Genomic DNA, 20,104 nt, shown 5'->3' on the forward strand with positions numbered 1-20,104 from the left:
TGTCAAGCTCCCAAATGACTTCTGCCCCAGGTAACATAGTGACTGCACACTACTAAGAGGTCCTGAACCATCACACCCTGCTAACCTGCCTTTGCGTTTCTGATTTTCAGATACTGTGTGAAATGTTATTTCCAGCAGCTAAATTTGGGAGTAATTTGTTATGCTGTCATAAACCACTAATACCAGAGGTGGGGGTAGAGGAATAAGGGAAAGATGTGAAAACAAGAGAATACATCATGAAAGAAAATCATCACAAATGCTGGTATGTTCTGCACCTGAAATATTGCATAAAACGCCTTATTTTAGGGGCACCTGGGTGGTTCATGTCAGTTAAGCATCCGACTTTGGCTCAGGTAACTATCTCACCATCTCACTGCTCATGAGTTCAGGCCCCATGTCGGATTCTGTGCTGACAGCTCAGAGCCCAGAGCCTGCTTCGGATTTTGTCTCTGTCTCTCTCTGCCCCTCCCCCTCTCTTTCTCTCTCAAAAATAAACGTTAAATTTTTTTAAATGTCTTAATTTATAATCTTAAAAATATTTCTCAAGTTAATCATTTAGTGTGTCACGAATAATAAACTTTAAAGGACAAAAGGAGAATATGTCAATCTTAAGAGACAAGAAAGTTGAGTTCACACAGGATATTAAGACAGCTTGAATCAGTTTCATTGGCATTAAAAGTTTTTATTCAGAATTTAATCCACAATCTATACAAGTTATTTACAAGGCATGAAAATGGAAAACAGCACAAAATACGATTGAGGTATAAGCTGAGAGCACAGTATGTCATGTTTCAATAAATATAATTCAAAATTTGTAAACTAAGTGACCAGATAGATGAGTCTTGTTTTATAGTAAAACCATATAAAATATTTATTTCACGTGAGGTAGAGGACAGTTTTGTGTCATGTGATGCAACCAACCACAGCAATTTTAACCATAAAACTGTACATCATTGGCAAAATTTTAAATTGAATTATAGTCAGTATAGTCAACAACTTGTTTCAATAGTTGCAGAACAGGTATTTCATTTACTGCTTTCACAGACAGGTTAGAAATTCAGAAATAATTTAAGACTACTGTGTTGGCTTAAAATCATCAGGATAAGCAAATACTTCTAACAGGATGGTTAAAAGCAAGTGTATTTTATGTTTCCCAAACTATAACTCCCCCCAAAGTTGTCCTAGATTAAGCAATTCTTTTAGCAGGACGTTTTTACTAGAACTACTTTAAGTATGCTGTGCTTTATTTTCAAGTGAGGTATCTATATTGAAGAAAAAATCTTACAAATTTCTTTTACATTCAACTAAATACACTATTTTGTTTTCTGGGCTTAATTTTTAAATTTCAGTTTTTACATTTGATCATTTTCTAATTCAAAAACAGTAGCACTATATAAGACATTTAAGTCTATTACTAAAGAAAAAGGCTCCAGGTTGCATTATGCAGCTTAGAAGCCATCTAAAATGGAAAGATTTTACAAAAAAATTTAAAAAAAGAAAGAAAAAAAAAACTGTCCTTTTAAAAAGACGCAATACAGAATACCCATACAAATTTCTTCCAGTAATGGAAATGCTTCAGTATCCTATAATAGAAAAAAAAAATTTAAGCTGTTTATTCAATCCCACAACGTATAATACAGCAGTAATGTGTCTCTTATTGCTGACAGCTTCAATAAAAATTAACAAGTAGTTCTAAGCACAGAAATAGATGTACAGTATGAGCACAACTTTTCATTATATTGACTTTTAATGTCCTGTCGTGCAGATTAAATGCGTAAGAGCAAATGAAAATGTGGATTTTCCCCTATGCAATCAAAACAGAAGTCATTGAGAAGAAAACATTAGAAGCTGATCAAAAACCTTCAGCATCAGCTTTACAACTAACTTTAGGGAAATATCTTGCACGCACATCATATTACTCGAGTTTCCTTACCATTCTACTTTCCTTCAAACAGAAGTCATAGATGTGCAAAGGAATTGGTTGTTCGGTCATGACTTCTGAAACATATGGATAACCTGCGAATATCATTGTACTCAATCTATTTCACCTACTTTAGCAACTGGTTTTTAATTCAATATGTACAAATGATTTTATATCTCAATTGGTAATATATTAAATATGTTATAAAATTAGTTCAAGAAGCATAAAACATCCCGACTCTCATGGACACAGAAATTCAAGCAAAACAATATGCTTTACAGAACTAAAGCACAAGCCAAACTTATGTGGTTGGTCAAATCTTTTGATAGTGTTACAAGTTGCATTTGTGAAATCAGGGTGGTTTAGAGCTTCCTCAATGACAGCAGGTTTTACATTTACTACCTTTATAGATTTGGTACCTTTTACTCGTAACATTTAAAGAATAGAAACTATCATCACCCAAATTAAACATCACCCATCACCCAGTAAGCTAATATTCTATCTTTTTTTCCTTAAGATCCTCTAGCACTTTTGCTAGGCCGTTCTTTAATGCAGCTTTTTAAAGTAAATATTTTTATATTTTTCCTAAAAAGAATAATATTACAAAGTCTGAGGAAAACTCTGCTTGTCTAATGAATTGGCACACAAAAACTAACACCAAAACAAACTTTAAGCTAGCAACCAACACACAAAATGAGCATGCAAAGTATAGAAGAATAAGTTTATATGGATAAGGTTATTTCAGCAGAGGCCACTTTTAAAGTATTACAAAATCTATTTTCAAGCTATGTGGTGCAGTTTAACTTAAAATTACTTTTAACTAGAATAGGCATAATATTTACAATTGACTAAAAAGCTATATTTTCAAGGAAGACAGACGTAAACCTATGGCACATCAATGTATCTTCTGGAAAATGAAGACTATACAATTTCATGTGGCAAATTTTCCTTATGCAAAGGACTAGAAAAAATATTTCTTTACTCAATTCAACATCAAGAGTTTATGATAATTTAAAGGTGTTTAAGCACTGCTTAGAATTTTAAAATAAAATATTTCAAATCGCAATTTGTTTTAGAACTTTTGGGTTGAAACTTAAGTAAGCTTGTCATTTACTATGTACCATAAGCACAAAGATTTTTTAATAAATTAGAAAAATGAAATTATAAGGCTTGAGTTTATCTCCCAAAAAGCTTACTGTGACACAACTGAAATGAACTTTATCATAAAATGTCTTCATGATTTTTCTTTCTCCAGATCCAAATAAAAGGTATTAGGAGATTATATCATTTTTAACATTTGCTCCTGTATGTCATTTTAACATTTGTTCCTCCTTGAAGAGACTCCAAGAATCAACAAATTAAATTGCAGGGTTAATATAGTAAAATTAAATGGAAAATAGAAAATACACATTTAGATCACACTCTTGTAAAGAAACTATACTTTGAGAAGTACAAAAATTCCTTTAGGATATGTAAGTACCATTAAGCAAAATACGAAAATAACTGGCTGAATGATAACCTACTGATTTTTGAAGTTCTATACCAGTAGAGCATCTATCGTCTATGCTGGGAATAGTATATAACCTTAACTCTAGCTGATTTATTTCAAAAATAAATTTAGCTCTCAAGTAATTTCATACAGTACCCTACATGAGAACATAAACATAAAATTACTGGAATAATAATATCAGTAAATGGTAACTTCAGGAAACTTCCTTTAAAAAATGCATACTAAGAACTTTACCTAGTATTTTTTTAAGCCAAGAGTTAAAGAATATGAAATTTGCCATTAAAGAATGACAGACTTTTCTGTGCAAAAAAAAAGTGCAGAAGATTTGTCCTCCCCCCAAACTATGGAATTTCTTTGTCTTCTAAAAATTATCTAAAAACCTTTTAGTAGCAGGTAACTAAACTTCCCTATATTAACCTCTCATACACTATCAGGTGACTGTAAATTCCTGATTTTGATATTAAGTAGTAATTGAAAATGGTCCATTCGTGCAAATATTGGTAAGACTTAACATTTAAACATACAAAAATCCAAAATAACCTTCAAGGTATTTAATATTTTACAATTTAAGGAAAAATGAACCCATTAAGGAAAACAAATCTATTATATAAATTTCAGTAAGACCCATAACTACATATAAAAACTGTACAGGAGGATTATGGATTGTATACAAACTGATATACATCAATGGTATCAGTTTTTCTCAAGAACATTAATATTTTCACACCTCTATTAACAACATAAACAAAAGTTCAAAAATTATTACATTTTATTCCCTCTTCTAAAGTTGCTACATAAAAAAAATTCTAAATACAACCACATTTAACCAAAAAACAAATTACAACCACTTCTTGTGTTTTAACAGCAGCGTATGACAAAGTATGTTATCCTTCCTCATTATGCCTATGGGGTGTGCTATAACCCCGTCAATGAAATTCCTCTTTTGACAAAATGTCTCTTAGGAGACATTAAAAAGAAAAGCACTGGTGGAAATTCATTAATATGAACCAAATAAAAGCAAATTTTATATATAATAATGAGTAAAACTATTATCAATTTAGAAGGGAGATTGTGTTAATGAAAAAATGGAGATTCAACTCCTTCAATAGCTCTATATATCTGAAATATGAAGTCACTAATGTATGTAAAATTGAGTGTGAAATATGGATAACAAAACTGACCACAACTATCCATCACACGATGCGGCTTTTAAAAAGTGTACAACTGCTAAATTTGCAACAGAATCTAGGCAGATTATCTAACAGCTGAAACCATGTACTACTGTCACTAAGCCAATTGAAAAAAAAGTACAAAGAAACACACATTTTCATTCATTTGGAAAATGTAAAAATTTATGTACTAATATATAATCACTTTCTCTGATCTACAAATGGATAGAATGCCTAGTTATCTTCATGCAGACAAGTTATTCAGAATTCAATAATCAAAGCACACACAGAAAGAACAAAAATAAACCCTGTTGGGAAACACAGACGTATCTCTTTAAAGGTTTCTATTCTTTAGCAGTCTTAGATGATTTCAAAATCTGCAGCTTCAGCTCTTTTATCATCATCTCTAACTTCTGTCTTGCCTCCCGTTCCTGTCTGAGTTCATCTTGGAGTTCTTGCCTATCAGCCTCGGCGTGGTCCAATCTCTGTCTCAGTTCTGCCAACTGTGGGATTTAAAAGACTGTGTCAGTTTTCATTCAGTTTTGTTTTTCCATTTAGTCCTCAGATCATGGCAAAGACCTGCTTTCAAATTACTTTTTACAAAATGAACTACTTCATGCATATTACAATCTCTTGATTAATACTATTCGTCGGACTCTGACATAGCATTGAATTGAAAGAAAAACAAAGGGAAGAGAACTAACATAACACCTAGAGCACTTTCATTATGCCCTACACTTTGATATACCTCTCACACAGCCTGCTCATGGTAAGGGTTATTTGATCACCTTCCCCAGTGAGCTACTATTCATTTTTGCTCGAGAGCTTCTGAACATAGTGGGCAACAGTTCATGTCTGTTAATTTGTTGATGTGAAAGCCCATATTCTATATTAAGATAATGTAACATTTGCTATTCAAAAGCTAATGAGTAGCATTTTGGGCAACTACAAAAACCTAATGAAAGTTTAATAAAGCAATCAAAATAGAAAAACCATCTTGGATGATACAGCTTAAACTTGTGTTTAACAGAATTATCTATTTTTAAATCTTGCCCAATGAAATGAGCTTGATAAAAAGTAACTTCTTTAATAAAGAAGGTAACAACCTCAATTTCCACACTGAAAGGGCAACATTATACAAACTGAGCAATTCTTACCTGTGCTGCATATTCAGCCTCTTTGTCTTTTTCTAAATTTGAATCACAGGTACATTTTTGCTTCATTACCTGCTCTAATTTTTTCTCTAAGTCTTTCTGTTCAATATAAAATTCTTCCATTCTCTGAGCATGTTCATTCTGTAAAGATTCAAGCTCTTTCTGTAAATTCTGCTGCTCTTCAGTGAGTTCCTTCATAGCTTTTGAACTACTCAACATTTCAACTTCCTGTAATATGAAGAATTACAATACAATTTTTATTTTATTTCCATCATGTTAAAAATTTCAATGCAGGAAAAAAAATAGGTCAGAAAACATCTAATATTCAGCTGTCGTATCAGTTTTATATAGAAGTAATTATCTTGAAAACATCTTTAAAAATTTAAAAGAAAATTGCTTATGAGTAATAAAACTCTAAACAATCTTAAACACATTTACAATCCCTTGTTTCTTAAAGATATGCAAAAGCCTGTTTTCACAATAGACTATCATTTAGATTTTACCATCTGAAGTTGTTGCTTCTTCTGCAAAATTGAGTTCAGTTTTTCCTGTTGTTTTACGTAAGTTCTCATTACTTCTTCCATGATTTTTCCCTTATCATCCTCACAAATGATATCTTTGACAAGAAGTGGCGATGAAGCAACAATATCACGGTCAATTCCTGTCTTGCTTGTGTCTCTGATGAAATTGCAAGTGGTAGACTCGGGTTTCTTTTTACTTGTCGAATTATTTGAGACTGATGGATCTTTGAGAGGCAAAAATGAGGTAACAAAAAATGAGCATCACTGTTAAAAAGTCACTAGAACAATCCACAAATGAAAAAATTTCATTTGCAAATAAAATAAAAATAATAAAATAATAAACTTAAGAAAAGTAGTGCAAGACTTCTACAATGAAAACTACACAAAGTATCATTGAAAGAAATTAAAGACCTAAATAAATGAAAAGACACCCCATGTTCATGGATTGGAAGACTTAATACAGTTAAGATGGGGCCATGAACTAAATGTCAGTGACCACAAAATTCAGTATGTTGAAATACTAATGCCCAATGATGGTAATAGGAGGCAGGGGCTTTAGGAGATAATTAGGTCATAAGACCTATGATGGAATCTATGCCTTTATAAAAGAGACTCCAGAGACCTCTCCTGCCTTTTCCATCATGTGAGGACTTCCATCATGTATCTGAGCAGAACACAGACATTTATGAACCAGGAAGCAGGGCCCTGCCAGACACCAAATCTGCTGATGCCCTGATCTTGGACTTCCCAGCCTCCAGAAGTATGAAAAATAAATGTTTGTGGTATAAGCCACCCAGTCTATGGTATTTTTGTTACAGCAGCCTGAACAGACTAAGATAGATGGTAATACTCCCCAAGGGGATCTACTTTTTCAATGCAATTCCTATCAAAATCTCACCTGGCTTGTGGCAAAAATTGACAAGCTGATTCAGAAACTCATATGAAAATGCAAGGAATCCAAAATAATCAAAACAATCTTGAAAAACAACAAATGTGTAGGACTCACAATGCCCAATTTCAAAGCTTATTACAAAGCTACAGAAAGCAAGACTCTGTACTGGCATAAACACTGAATACAGAAATAAACCCATACTTTCATGGGCCACTGGTATTTGACAAGGGCACCAAAACAGTTCAGTCAGGAGGGAACAGTCTTTTCAACAAATAGTGTTGGAACAACTGCATTCATATACAAAGAGTGAGGTTGAACCTCACACTGTATGTAAAAATTAACTCAAAATGGAACAAAATCCTAAATGTAAGAGCTAAAACTTTTATATGCACATCTTTGTGATCTTGAATTTGGCAATGGTTTCTGAGAATAACATCTACATAAGCAATCAAAGACAAAATAAATTGGACTTCATCAGAATTTAAAACTTTTGTGCTTCAAAAACACCAACAATAAAATGAAAGACAACTGATAGAATGGCAAATCATGTATCTGATATGGGTCTACTATCCAGAATATATAAAGAACACTTACAAGTCAATAGTTAAGAGACAAATAATCCAAAGTAAAAATAGGCAAAGGATCTGAAGAGATTCAATAAAACATGGAAAGGTACTCAATATCATTAGTCATTGGAGAACTGCAAATCAAAACCATGATATACCACTTTACAACAACTAGGATGGCTATAATCAAAAGACAACAATAAGTGTTGACAAAGATGTGCAGAAACTGGAACCCTCATAAGCTGCTGGTGAGAAGGAAAATGGTATAGCTGCTTTGAAAAACAGTTTGGCAGTCCCTCAAGATGTTAAATATGATCCAGTAATTTCACTCCTAAATATATACCCAAGAGAAATGAAAAAACATGTCTACATTAAAATGTGTGCATAAGCGTTGACAGCAGCATTATTCATTATAGCCAAAAAGTGAACACAATTTGGGGTGCCTGGCAGGCTCACTCAGTAGAGCATGAGACTCTTAATCTCAGGGTCATGAGTTCAAGCCCCATGTTGGGCATGGAGCCTACTTAAAAAAAAAAAAAAAAAAAAAAGTGGACACAATTCAGTGTCCATCAACTGATGAGTGGACAAGCCAAATGTGGTATTTATCTATACAACAGAGTATTATTAAACCATAAAAAGAAAACAAGTACTAAAATATCCTACAACGACTGAGAAAATATTATGCAAAGTGAGAAGTCAGACGATAAAAGGTCACATATTATATGATCTCTTTTATATGGTATGTCCAGAATAGGCAAATCTATAAAAACAGAAAATAAATAGAGGCTGGAGAAAGAGGAAAATGAGGAGTAACTTCTAATGGATTACACGGTTTCTTTTGGGGATGAGAAAAATGTCCTGAAATTAAATAGGTGTATTGATGAACAACTTTATGAATTTACTGAAAGTCACAAAACTGTACACTTTAAAAAGGTATATTTTATGGTACATGAACTATATCCCAACAATTTTTTACAAGTCATTAGAATTAATTTGGGAGATATACTGCAAATAAGACTTACTAGTATGTTACCGGTTATTATTTACCATATTTATATCCAAAGAAAGTTGAATTTTAAAAATCTCAAAATTAGGGGCGCCTGGGTGGCGCAGTCGGTTAAGCGTCCGACTTCAGCTCAGGTCACGATCTCACGGTCCGTGAGTTCGAGCCCCGTGTCAGGCTCTGGGCTGATGGCTCGGAGCCTGGAGCCTGCTTCTGATTCTGTGTCTCCCTCTCTCTGCCCCTCCCCCGTTCATGCTCTGTCTCTCTCTGTCCCAAAAATAAATAAAAAACGTTGAAAAAAAAAAAATCTCAAAATTAAAGTATAGAAACCCCCTTGACCCCAAGAATCTTCAACTACTCCAGGAAAGCTGCAACAACTATCACACTTTGCCTAAGCTGTAAGCAAAGCTCTGCTGCTATAAAGAGGATAAAAGAAGCAGCATTTGTACAGATATGTCTTGTTTGGTCCACGGCACTTTAAAAGCCACTGTAATAGGCAGCTCTTTTATTTTTTTAAGATGTCCAGCCAGCATTCTGCTTTTATGCCATCTGCTTGGCTCTCACTCACAGCTATGAGTTTTCACTCCTTGCTTATCCCATGACTAAGTTTCCCTGAGTCCTACACCTCACTACTCTTATGTACTAAGTCCTAGCATTAGTAAATGTTTTCTCCACTCACAGCAAATTAAAAAGGACCTTCTGAAAAAAACTGACAGGAAAAAAAAAAAAAAGGCAGGAAAGGGAAAAAAAAAGTCATACAAAAATCACCCACAGTATGAAACCATGTAGTCCACATATCTGTATCTTTAGCCGCAATAGCTATCACCGTGCTAAAAAAAAAACTCAGAGTTTTGAAAGGTACATTTTTTTTCAAGATAAAAGCTTCAATTATCTGGAACATTCTCTTACCTAGAAATCTTCTTTGAAAATGCTGAAAAAACAGATTAATTAGATATCTGATTTCAAAAAATAATTTCTGAGTACTTACCTACACGGCTACATAATTCTTTACTTGTTTTCAAATCCATTTTCTCCTGTTCCTCCAGTGAGACATCTGGATACGATACCACTTTTTGATGTTTCCCACTACTATGAGGCTTCTCTGATGGTCTTGGTACGGTCCTACTTGTCTCTGTCTTTGTGACCTCTTTAGACTGGGATACAGCAGAAGTAAGCGACACATTTGGTGCAACCACTTTATCACACATGTATAAGTAGTAGCTACAGACAGAGAAAGGCAAAATAAGACACATATTACACTTGGGTAAAAAAACAAAATACATTAAATCTATTTCTATCATTAAAAAATTTTACATTAAAACAGACAACATAACAACTCAGAAAATAAGGGTCACAGAAAAGAATTCCTTAAAAATTCAGTACTTTAGGCAGTAAGTGCAAAATTATGAGTAATTTTCGTTATTTTGCAAAAAGTAATCTCTAAGCACAGAGAGATACCCACAGGGAAAGAAAATTAGTCTCATCTCCTTCCCTCAAAACCACCTGAGAATTAAAGGCATCAAGCACTTTTAGAGCTATTTAATAGCCCTAAATAGGTAAGGCTTATGCTAGAAAGAAAACAGACCATATACTACTTGGAGAACCATTTTCTTGCCTGCCACCCATCCAAAGCCAAGGAATCCTTGCTCTGTTATAGAGAGGCTGATTCAGTTCCACAGTTCCACACTATAAGGCTAGAGCCAGATTCACCACAGGCCCAATCAGGAGCTCCCAGGGCCCATCTTCTATAGCAGTCTGAACACCGCTACTGGGCAACAAGTCCTACTTGTTTCAAACCCCACAGAGCGATCTTCCTAAAATACTTCAGTACTTCCTAATTTGATAAAAATTCAATAGTAAGTTGCACAAAACTAAGATTGAAGGCATGACTACCAATTTTGCTCAAAGCTCACATAGAATTTTCTGCAGATTACCTGAGAGACCCATGGAACAAACTGGAGCTAGATATTGAAGTACCATACTATTAACTATAATCTGCATAACCTTTAGCCAAAAGATGCAACCATTTAACTAACATAATACTTCATTCCCTAAATGCTAATGATCTCTTCTTACATCTGATTTTCTTTACGCAGTAATCTATATTGTTCCTCTTTACCAATCACATGAATTCTGCAGATGAAAACTCAGTATTCTGCTAAGAAAACGGACAGATTTAATAATATCCAAAGAGTTACTTCAACACAATAGGAATGGTAGGAACTGTGCAAATGTAAGACTGAGATTCTTCATCACTGTGTTTGGGGGGGGGGGGGTGGGGAGGGGGAATATATATTTACAGCAATAAAAATCTAGAAATCGACAAAGAAAAAGTTTATAATCTAAGGTGGATTTTTATTGAAAATGTGAACACTGGATTTTGAGGGATATGGTTACTATGAAAACTTCTAAATTTCAAAAAATTTCCTTGTAAAATATCAAAGTTGCGTACCAAACTCTTGAAGAGTTGGTTTACCTCTTAAAAGGAAGGAAATTAAAGGAAAATTTTCAATGTTTACTTCAGGGTGAAAAGGAAATGATGATTTCCTAGAAAGAACATACACACCAAGAAATGGTTATCTCAAATATTCAACACAGTTTACAATTCATTTATTAACAAGCCTAAAACTAAATAATGAATTGGCAGAGTCTAGAACAGTACCTGACATATAGATGTTGAAGGAATGAATGAATGAATGAATGAATGAACAAACGAACAAACAAATGAGCCAATACCCACTCACCTGGGGTGTAAAAATGAATGTGTCTGCGAAACATGGTCACCTTCCTGCTTTATAACAGGGTACCATGACTGTAATTCCATTCCTGATGATGTATCTATCTGTAGAAAAATGTAGAAGGGAAAAAGTTCATTGAAGGAAGATGTGATGGTTAATTTTGTGTGTCAACCAGATAGGGCCATAGGATGTCTCCGGAGAACCCTAGTAAGAGTTACATTATTTAAGAGTCATCTTCTTACAAGGCAGTCTGTCCTTAAAGTACCAAATCTAGTCACTCAAAACAACATCAACCATCCTTTCAAAAAATAGTTTCAGGGGCACCTGGGTGGCTCAGTCAGTTGAGCGTCCGACTTCAGCTCAGGTCATGATCTCACAGCTCATGAGTTCGAGCCCCGTGTCAGGCTCTGTGCTGACAGCTCAGAGCCTGGAGCCTGCTTCAGAGTCTGTGTCTCCCTCTCTCTCTGCCCTCCTCAACTCATGCTCTGTCTCTGTCTCTTAAAAATGAATAAATGTTAAAAAAAAAAAAAAAATTTTTTAAAAAGAAATAGTTTCAGTATGCATGTTCAACATGGATTATCAGAAATGATTTCATAAAATTTCATACTTATGGAATCTATTTTTTAAATGCTTTTTAATTTTTAGTGTTTATTTTATTTTTTGAGAGAGATGGAGCATGAGCAGGGGAGAGGCAAAGAGAGAGGGAGGCACAGAATCTGAAGCAGGTTCCAGGCTCTGAGCTGTCAGCACAGAGCCTGATATGGAGCTTGAACCCATGGACCATGAGATGATGACCTGAGCTGAAGTCAGATGCTTATCTGACTGAGCCACCCAGGCGCCCCTATTTTTTTTAATGTTTATTTGAGAGAGAGCAAGAGAGAGCGTGCAAGCAAGGGAGGGGCAGAGGGAGAGGAAAGAGAATCCCAAGCAGATTCCCTCACAGCTGTGAGATCATGACCTGAGCTGAAATCAAGAGTCAGATGCTTAACCCACTGAGCCAGCCAGGCACTGCTGGAATCTATTTTTTAAATCCATTTTAAATAGCACCTTACAAATGTACAGCATTGGTAAGTTCCGATCCTTCTTGCTGCTACAATCAGCTAGAATATACCCTTTCCCTACAGTATTTGTTAATGGATTAGATGGCATTCTATAGCAACAAATATTTGCCAGGGGAGTGAGGTCACTAAGATGGCAACATAGGTTGTTCCTGACTTTGCCCCACCACCCCCGCCACACGCAAGAAAAATAACTAACATCTATTCAAGGGCAAGTCACCAGTGAGAGAATGCTGTAACACAGGGGATGGGGGTGGTGAAGCTGAAGCGCCCCATCGCACCTCAGAAACCAAGACAGACTACACTAGAAGGATGAATGTTAGCTGAACCTACTGTGGTAATTCACTTCACAACACATGCAAATCAAACTATCATGCTGTATGCCTTACACTTAGTGATGATATCGATTATTTCTGAATAAAACTGGAGGGGAAGAAAAGTGAATTGATAGAGGGATGAATAGGTAGATATCTAATAAAAGAAGTATAGTGAAATGTTAAAAAAAAAAAAAAAATTAAAAAGATAAGGGAACCCAAGCAGAGCCTCACAGAGTAACCTGAGTGGAGGAGTAGAATGTCCAGAAAGACCAAGGCAAATAGAGTCTGCAGCACAGAGAAAGGTGCCCAGAGAGAACTCCACAGATCTGTGGAGGGTTTACCTCAAGAATTCAGCATAGTACCTGAGCAGCCCATGCTTGTGAGGAAATTTCTCAAAGCCGGGTCATGCAGCTAATATGGTGACTGATGTGAGGGGGGTAGGAGTCCAAAGAGCAGCCAATTTATCCTATTATGGCACAACTCAAATGGGCATTATTCACTCCACAGCTCCCTACCAACTTGGATGAAACAGTGATGGGATTGCATTGCACATTTTTACCTTCCCTCTACCCAGTCTTGCCCCTACTCCCTTCCTTTCACAGGCAACTGATCTCTAATAAACATCACAAAAAAACAAACACACAAGCACCACAAAAGTTTGCCAAGCTAAACTACTTTGCCTAACACTTATCAGTAAACCATACTTCCTCATAAACTGTACCTGTGAATAAAGGCAAAGAAGAAGGTAAACCCTTTTGGCTACTTAATGAGCATCTACCTGATAAGAACTTTATACATCCTACTTAATTCTAACAATAACTTATATTAAGTAGGTATCATGATCTCCATTTTACACATTAGAAAAGTGAGGTTCAGAAACTGAGAAAGATGGGGCACCTGGGTGGCTCAATTGGTTAAGCATCCGACTTCGGCTCAAGTCATGATCTCATAGTTCGTGGGTTCGAGCCCCGCGTCAGGCTCTGTGCTGACAGCTCAGAGCCTGGAGCCTGCTTTGGATTCTGTGTCTCCCTCTCTCTCTGCCCCTCCCCTGCTCGTGATTTGTCTCTGTCTCTCAAAAATAAATAAACATTAAAAAAAAAATTTTTAAAGAAAGAAAAGAAAAGAAACAGAAAAGAATAACCTGTGGCTACTAACTTCTCCCTTATTTGGTTTGTTTCACATGGCCTCCTCACTACCACTCCCACTCCCACCACCACCACCACCATTCAAATTACAGTAATGACCCTGCTCTTGTGGGAAAAGAGTATCTTATTAAAGGGGGAACAAGACTCACTTGGTAGAGGAGTGAGCTAAAAGGTGGCAGTATTTGGGTGAGCAACAAAAACAAGAGGCTAACAGACAAACCCAGTGGAGTAAGAGAGAATGGAATTAAGAATGAGGTGAAGGAGGAGAAGGATGTGACAAAAAGGAGAGCTTCATATTCTTCTGACACTGCCTCTGAGAGTCTCCATTCACTTCTGCAACTGGGTAAAGTGTGTGGGAAATGATGCCATCATCCAATAATTCATAAACACAGCACTCAGAGGACAGCCACCAAATACCAAGAAACCAAGAAAACTATTTTGCCTCATGTCCCAATATTCCAGTTCAGAACCAAGAAACTACACAAAATGGAAGGGAAACAGATCTCTAGATGCTAAGCAGTTGTGATTCAAGCAAAATTAATTCATAAACTGTCCATGGTTTGACTGGGGAGATCTCACTCATGGGGGAAGAAACTCAGAAGAAACCTGACAACCCACTACCCATTTTGTTAATGGGCCAAAAAGGAAAAGGAAAACAGCTTTTGGAGCAAACATTACACAACTTGATCAATCAGGAGGTGATTTAAGGCCAATTAAAAGCCAAAATTAAAAACATGGACAGGGCACCTGGGTGTCCCAGTCAGTTAAGTGTCTGACTTTGGCTCAGGTCATGATCTTGAAGTTCATGGGTTCGAGCCTCGCATCAGGCTTTGAGCTGTCAGCACAGAGCCTGGATCCTGCTTCAGATTCTGTGTCTCCCTCTCTCTCTGCCCCTCCCCCACTCACACGCACGCACACACGCGCGCTCTCTCTCTCTCAAAAATAAACATTAAAAACAATTTTTTTAATCCACAAAAATAAAAATATGGTAACTTCTATTTGTAGGAGGCCAACATTTTGGTTAAGAATGAACAAGGAAGGCACCTGAGGGGCTCAGTCAGTTGAGCATCTGACACCTGACTTCAGCTCAAGCATGATCTCACGATTCATGAGATGAAGACCCACTCAGGTCATGATCTCACGGTTAGTGAGTTCAAGCCCCGCTGGCAGCACAGAGCCTGCGTGGGATTCTCTAGCCTTCTGCTCTCTCTGCTCCTCCCCTGCTTGCAGGCGCTCAAGCGCATGCCTTCTCTCAAAATAAATAAATAAACTTAAAAAAAAAAAAAAGAATGAACAAGTAATTTGAAAAACTAACAAGACCACAAGACTAGGGGAAATAAAGAGATTTTCAAAGGATTTAAGAATTGAGTATTCAGTGAGGGGACCCTAGGCTCTCTACAAGAGTACAAACAAAACAACAACAACCTCACAATCCTGATCAATTCTAAAGTTCAGAATCTGAGGCAAAAATCATATGTTTATTTATAAAATAAGCCAATCTCTTGTTTACATAGTTTCTCAGATAACTTAGTTCTACAAGTAAATTAGAAAGGATATTGCTGGTAACAACGATACTAAATAATAGATGCCAGGTGACAATCGACAGCCTAAGAAGAATTACAAAATGCAAACACAAACACTAATTCAAAAAGCAAGACAATCTAAGGGCTTTATCACAGACCAGGGCAAATAATTTAATAAAGCTCACTTGTCCCCTACCTTCACAACAGAGCACAGAAACTGATATTTAAAAAGTCTTGAGTTAACATGACATAAACTATATTCTATAACTTATACCAGATATAAATACTACACTGTATACATACATACCTACCACTTAGAAAGACTGAAAACTATTTAAGACATTTTAGAATTCAGGAAAAAGGTTAAAGTTTTTAAGAACACAGTGCTGAAAAGAGTAGCTTCATCATCCAGAAAACTCATTTAGGCAGAACATTTTTCACCAAAACACTGTATGACAAGGTGTTAATAAGCATGGATAAGCTCACTGTAACAAATCAATGAAATGTAAGATCAGCTAGGGTGCTTGGGTGGCTCACCCGGTTAAGCATCCGACTTGATTTCAGCTCAGGTATGATCTCAGGGTCATGAGATCAAGCCTGGTGTCGGGCTCTGTGCTGAGTGTGGATCGAGTCTGCTTGGGATTCATTCTCTCTCTCTCTCTCTCTCTCTCTCTCTCTCTCCCCTTCTCTGCCCCACACCTACTCATGCACAAGTACTCTCCCTCTCTGTCAACATAAATAAACATTAAAAAAAATTGAAGATCAGCTTCAATTAAATCGGAATTTCTTTTCTAGAAGTCGCTTGTTAAACTCATTATTTAGAAAATAAAGAAAGCTCCACTTTAAATCAGTTATATATCCCAAATAATTCTGGATGTACTGCCCAAGATATCAATTGCTTCTCAGTTTTTTTTAATTAAAATTACCAAAATTGAGACATTTTCTAAAGTTTTTTCTTGAAAAATTTTTTTAATGTTTATTTTTGAGAGAGAGAGAGAGAGAGAGAGAGAGAGCGCGCGTGAGTGGGGGTAGGGCTGACAGAGAGGGAGACACAGAATCTGAAGCAGGCTCCAGGCTCCAAGTTGTCAGCACAGAGCCAACGCAGGGCTCGAACTCACAGACCATGAGATCATGACCTGAGCCAAAGTCAGGAGCTTAACCGACTGAGCCATCCAGGCGCCCCAAAAGTTTTTTCTATTATAGATATCTGGAATCTCAAATCTCCTGAATAGCAAGTTCTGAACTCCTTGACTTGAAATCTGACTCAATTTTGATCAATTTCAAAGCTTGATTTGTTTAAATTTTACTATTTTATTCATGATCCAAAGCCAATACATATTTCTATTTTCTATTATCTCTAAACCTCAGATACCTCCATAAAGAATTGCTAGCATTTTAAATATCCATCCCTCTCTAATTTCTGCCCTTTATTTTATTTTCTAATCTCACACAATCCAACTAACAGAATCACAGTCTAGGGATTTTAAAGAAACCCTCTTTAAAGATCACCTAGTGCAGTCCCCTAGCCAACGTGTGAATTCCCTATTCAAAATCACTGACAAGTGGCTATCCAGCCTCTGCTTGTACAGCAGCTTTAGGTCAAGGGCCATCTTCTTTACTTTTGTGTATTTTCAGTACCTAGCACCATGCCTGGCATGTAGAAGGAACTAATAAATATTTGTTGAATGAATCCTGAATGACAGCTTAGCTCATTAATTCCCAGGGTGGCCTTTTATCGGGTTACTGTGCTACCATGAAACTGAGAAAGAAGATAGTCTCTTTCACATTCAATATCCTTCTACTCCATGAAGTACCAGAAAGCCCAACAGTCTCTGGGGTGTATTTTTAGAAATCAGACCTACAAATTAAATAATACAAATGATGGGGAAATATACAACGCTAACCATGATAAAATGTTGGGATTTGATTTTATCTAACATGTGGTAAGCCATAAACACATTTATAACAACTTATCCTAACTGTGTGTTAAAAACAATTAAGAAAAGCACATATTATACAACAGAACATTCACAGGCATGCCAGATTTTCTCATCTATTCTGCATTTGTGTCAACATACAAATTAGGTCTTCAAAAAAAGAACAATGTAATTAAATGGCACAGCAGTGTTGCTACTACTGATCAGGAATAAAAATTAGATACCAAGATATGAGCACGTATTACCTCTTATCTCACTTTTCAAGGTGGGAAGAATTTATTTACTTGGTGTTTTTAAACATCAGAATAGAATTCATTACATTACTTGGCAAAGGAGAGAAGTAGATCACTTAGTATCTTAAGTTAGAGCCCTAAACATTTTTAAATGCTTTTATCGCCCAACTTCCCCACCGTTATCTACCGCGAAATGAACAGATGGCATCCTCATCTGAAACACAGGAAAATTTTCAGACATATTATTTCATTCTTTCTCTAAGTCATAAAACAACAAATAACATCTATGAAAGCAAAATTAAAACAATCCCAAAATGTACACAAGAGTAAATTTTAAATAAATAAAAATTAGGAAATGTTTTATAAAAATTTCTCTAAATTTCAACTTACTGTGTTATATACATATGATCCTTTAATAATCACATTTCCTAATAAAGAACTATTGTGTTTTTGGTAGTACAATGCTTTTTAGTCTCACAATGACAAATAATTTAGAGAACTTGATTTCATTTACAAAAAAAAACAAAAAACAATAAACATTTTAGTCACCACTTTCTGGATACAAAAGCAATCCTACCCACTCGGCGCTATTCACATATAAACATTCCAATTTATACTTTAAAAAAAAAAATCACAACACTTTACAATTCCTAGACTTATCTCCAATAATAAACTTTGCTTTTAGATGATACTCTAGTTTTTAATTATAGTAGCAGATTAATATTATGACCCTTAATTAAATCCAAATGACAAATATTGATGAACTAAAGAAATCCAGATAATATCCTCAACATATACTGGTAGGATTTCCAAAGTCTCTCCAAAAATTACATTAAAATTTTTTTTAATATGTGGAAAAATTATTTTTAAAAACAGAATTTAGAAAGAGCTATAAGAGGTAAATTTTTAGATTGTGGTATTTATTCCTAAAACAGTATGCATACAAAGGACTAGCAGATTGGTAAATTTAACAGACTATTCTAATGATGTGCTTACACAAGAAATAAAAGATAATGTATATTAAATATACATTACTTTGTACAAGCCCAACATAAATCTCTAGCAACCTTACTAAACACATGACTGAATACACAGCTAAGCAATAATTCCTTAGGAATAAAGTGGATATACCTGTCAGGGCCTTTTTGCTGTGTTATTATAATACTAAGGCATTCAAGTGGTCAATAAATGATTTCAGAAGGACACAAAGACACCCTACCACACAGCTGCCAACAACTCTTACTGAAAGAAACTGAATCTCTCACTGAAGGATCAAGTTTCCTCAGTACTTCCAACATGTTGTGAATGAGCGTTTCAACAACTGAAAGAGGAATAGTGTTACAAGGTAGCAAATAGCTACTTAAGAGATTTTAAGGCTCAATCTTGTGCCTCACTTCATTGTAATTATTAGAATTAATCAACCTAATGCAAAACTGAAACAATATGATCTAAGCACCTCCACTAAATTACCAAAACCAGATAGATCTTCTGGAGATATAGCAATGTCTGCTGCTCCCCCACACTGAAAGATACCACCTATTTCACAAAGCCAATTTTAAGTTTAAATAAGTGCTCAAAGATGCTCACAGCAAAAGCAAAGGCTCACGTTTTTATAATGTGCAACTATTATCTTAAATCCTTTATGGAAATAAAGCCATGTGAAGTTAGTAGTTTGATACCACTCCCTTCACAATGTGAAGGAAAAGGAGCAAACTGATATAAGTCCTGTTAAGTTCCTACTTCTAAAATAATAAAAAAAATAATAATAATAAGTTTATTTATTTAAGTAATCTCTACACCCAATGTGGGGTGCGAACCCACGACCCTGAGATCAAGAGTCATGTGTTCCTCCGATTTGAGCCAGCCAGACACCCCTAAAAATAAAAATTTTTATACTGCAATTTTACAGAGACCAATTCATTTAATATGACAATAACTTATCAATCTCCATGTCACATACATCTTTTCACTAAAATATCTGTATAAATCTAAGGTTTTGCTTTTCCAGCCCATTTCAACATATATGCTTTTTCAAAAAATGTTTATTTTTTTTTTTAATTTTTTTTTAACGTTTATTTATTTTTGAGACAGAGAGAGACAGAGCATGAACGGGGGAGGGTCAGAGAGAGGGAGACACAGAATCTGAAACAGGCTCCAGGCTCTGAGCTGTCAGCACAGAGCCCGACATGGGGCTCGAACTCACGGACCGTGAGATCATGACCTGAGCCGAAGTCTCGGCCACTTAACCGACTGAGCCACCCAGGCGCCCCAAAAAATGTTTATTTTTGAGAGAGAGAGAGAGAGAGAGAGAGAGAGAGAGAATGAATGGGGGAGGGGCAGAGAGAGAAGGGGACAGAGGATCCAAAGCAGGCTCCAAGCTGACAGCAGTGAGCCCAATGTAGGGCTGGAAGAACCCA

General features: G+C 35.8%; 1 protein-coding gene across 2 annotated transcripts in view; it reads right to left on the reverse strand.

Moving 5' to 3' along the window:
* Positions 1–661: 661 nt before the first annotated feature.
* Positions 662–20,104, reverse strand: part of SKIL (SKI like proto-oncogene) — a 29,806-nt gene continuing 10,363 nt past the window's right edge. For both annotated transcript variants that reach the window (XM_078432166.2, XM_078432165.2), the window contains exons 3-7: positions 11,481–11,578; positions 9,725–9,957; positions 6,258–6,499; positions 5,758–5,982; positions 662–5,103 (exon numbers count right to left, since the gene is read on the reverse strand). In XM_078432166.2, coding sequence (XP_078288292.1) covers positions 4,945–5,103; positions 5,758–5,982; positions 6,258–6,499; positions 9,725–9,957; positions 11,481–11,578 — 957 coding nt within the window. In that variant the 3' untranslated portion in view covers positions 662–4,944. The remainder of the gene's footprint in view (positions 5,104–5,757; positions 5,983–6,257; positions 6,500–9,724; positions 9,958–11,480; positions 11,579–20,104) is intronic.

The sequence above is a fragment of the Panthera onca genome, chromosome C2 (assembly GCF_046562875.1).
Source record: "Panthera onca isolate mPanOnc1 chromosome C2, mPanOnc1 haplotype 2, whole genome shotgun sequence".
Classification (NCBI taxonomy): Eukaryota; Metazoa; Chordata; class Mammalia; order Carnivora; family Felidae; genus Panthera; species Panthera onca.